Source organism: Vicia villosa, linkage group LG6 (genome assembly GCF_029867415.1).
Source record: "Vicia villosa cultivar HV-30 ecotype Madison, WI linkage group LG6, Vvil1.0, whole genome shotgun sequence".
Classification (NCBI taxonomy): domain Eukaryota; kingdom Viridiplantae; phylum Streptophyta; class Magnoliopsida; order Fabales; family Fabaceae; genus Vicia; species Vicia villosa.
Genome location: NC_081185.1, coordinates 165,766,215 through 165,769,173, shown reverse-complemented (window position 1 = coordinate 165,769,173; position 2,959 = coordinate 165,766,215). Strand labels below are relative to the sequence as shown.

The window sequence follows — 2,959 nt, the reverse complement described above, 5'->3', positions numbered from 1 at the left end:
CTGGTCCTTTGATGCCGACCGTGAAATTCGATCCACCAATTTGGGTAAAACCCTAGAAATTCCACCGTATTCGGAGAACCCAATTATCAAACAGTATAGTGCGGAGTACTGGTCATGGGGGATCTCATGACTCCTCCTCAATTACGATATGGGTCATTCGCAAAACGGGTTCTTGACGCAGTGACGCTGATGTGGTCTTTGTTCCATTTTTCTCTACTCTCAGCGCTGAATTGCAACTGGGTACGGCTAAAGGAGTCTTCAGGAAGAAAGTTGGGAATGAGGATTATCAGAGGCAGAGGGAGGTTATTGATTTTGTGAAGAAAACTCCAGCTTGGATCCGTTCCGGCGGTCGAGATCATGTGTTTGTTCTCACTGGTATGTTTTATGTGCTTGCAATTTGCAACCTTGTTTGTTGTTATTAAGAGTGTTTAAGGTGTTGAGTTTATGCATTGCTGGAATAAGGGTTTTTAGGTTAATGCTTTGTATTCTTATTGATTGATCTGTGTCGGAAACAATGAGAGATTAGGGAAAGCATGTATAGAAATAAATACATTGTCGCGACCTAAATACATCCACTAGCATCATAAAAATTGATAAATTGGCTTGTTGGTTTATTTCTGAGTTATCTGAACGTTGTATGAAACAGTGTTAGCAGCATGGATGATACTAAAGTATCATCATATTGCTATTGGGGCACTAGCATCTTCAGCTCCAATTCTTGAGTTTGAAGATATTGTTCCACTAGAAACTTTCTATGACATTGTTTCCAATGGTTTTAAGGTTAGTTAGTCCGCAAGTGAGATTGTCGTTGTCGTCGTTCATTGTTCTGTTAGTTGTACATGTTATGAATTTATTTATAACACTAACACTTTTGTTTGTATCATTATAGCGCGAAAGTTCCACTTGCTTTAACTATATAAAACAGTCATGGGATGAAATAGAATCTAAGGGTCAAACTAGCGATGGCCTTGAATTTCTGAGCAAAACATTCAACTTTTGTCAGTAAGCCATTTTTTCCAAGAGTAGTGTCTCTATTTCTGCATTACATGATTGTGAATTGTAATAATATCTATATTATTTCAAGTGTGTTAATTTAGTTTAAACTGCTTGAAGGAAATTAAAGAGCACTGGAGATTTATTCGGTTGGTTGGAGTCTGCATATAGTTATTTGGCTATGGTTAACTACCCTTACCCTTCTGAGTTTATGAAGCTTTTGCCTGGACACCCTATCAAGGAGGTAAGACTGATTTCATCATAATTTCCTTGTCTGATTTTTATGATGCTACTGATAAATTGACTTAACTAGTGGATGTTTCTAGGAATATGGTTGATCTCATAGCTAAATTAAAGGAATTAAATTTAAGTTGGTTATTAAACATTTCCCAAGTCCAGAAAGGAACCTGACTATATATTGTTTTACAGGTTTGCAGAAGAATAGACGGAGGCCCGGCTGGGACTAGTATTCTAGAGCGCATATATGAAGGAGTGAATGTCTACTACAATTATACTGGAGAAGCTAAGTGTTTTGAACTAGATGATGATCCTCATGGCCTGAGTGGTTGGGACTTTCAGGTTTACAATAGTTAACTGTTGTTTTTTCATTAGTTGCCTGGATAAGTATTCATTCTCAATAGCATAAAATGCCTTGACCTATATGTTCTTGTACTAATCTTTGGTTCATTCCATCTTTTCATGTTCATGATGATGTAGGCATGTACTGAAATGGTTATGCCAATGTCTTGTAGCAAGGAGTCCAGCATGTATCCACCATATGAATATAATTACTCTTCTTTCGAAGAGGATTGCTTCAAGAAATTCGGAGTGAAGCCAAGGCCACGTTGGATTTGGATTAGTACAGAATTTGGAGGGCATGTAAGAGAATTTTTACTCTTGAACCTTACAACTCAATTATAACTAGAATCATTTTTACAAAATCAATTCATGCATAATCAATTGTTTTCACCATAGAATCAAACACTAGTGTGTCATCTTATGTTAGGAATGTTATGAACTAAATTGTCTAGTGGAACATTCATTCAAGGACAAAACTAAGTATTGAAAATAATATTCAAAGACAGATGTATGATTTTATAATTTTGATACATTCAAAGACTATTTGAAAATATTGTAAATCTATGATCAAAATATTGTTATAAATTATAATACTAATTTTAATATTAAAACTAAAATTGCATATACGAAAAATGCTATTATTATTATTATTATTATTATTATTATTATTATTATTATTATTATTATTATTATTTGATAATGTGAAATGTTCTTAAGAACCTGAAATTTTTCATAACAGTAGTTAGTAGTTACTAAGAATATGCTGCCGCTTTAGCAAATTGTCGCGACCCTTTTCAAAGGGACCAAGTATATTAAAATGCTTTTGTTGTATAATGTGGATATAAATCTTCAGGACAATGTATGGTGAATTGTTCCAATACTTAGCTTATCTATTTCTTATACTTTTGTGGAGCACTGTTTGAAAACTTAATTCATTCGCTCTGTCTTAGGATGGTTGGACACCATTACATCTTGCAGTTCAAACTCAGAGAAATGATGTAGTAAAGCTTCTGGTGATTAAAGGCGCTGATAAGACATTAAAAAACAAGGTAATTGTGTGGTTGATTATACAAAATTGTGGATAGTCAGCATTCTTTTTTACTTGCTTACACATTTTATCACATTTGTTTCCAGGACCAAGAATTTTAAAGTTTATTCATCCAAAAGAAATAATCTTATAGTTTATGGTTAGTTTTGGTTCAAGATTCAATGACAGGCCTTCATGTTTTTATTCATAATTTGACAACCATGTTCGGATGGATTAGAAATCTGTTTTTTCAGCTACATGGTGTGCATTTTGTTTATAGATCCAGTCAAGATTCTCTTCTACTACATGGTGTGCATTTTACTTATAGAGCCCATCAGATAATTTTTTAGCCTGCGTGGA

General features: G+C 34.1%; 1 protein-coding gene across 1 annotated transcript; it reads left to right on the top strand.

Annotated features, from left to right (window-relative positions):
• The first annotated feature begins 652 nt into the window (after nt 1–652).
• LOC131615250 (uncharacterized) lies at nt 653–2,721 on the top strand. The gene is made up of 7 exons (XM_058886722.1): nt 653–780; nt 890–1,002; nt 1,114–1,237; nt 1,423–1,572; nt 1,711–1,872; nt 2,523–2,621; nt 2,707–2,721. The coding sequence occupies exons 1-7, from the start codon at nt 661–663 to the stop codon at nt 2,719–2,721; spliced, it is 783 nt and encodes a 260-aa protein (XP_058742705.1). The 5' UTR covers nt 653–660.
• Nucleotides 2,722–2,959: the final 238 nt, after the last annotated feature.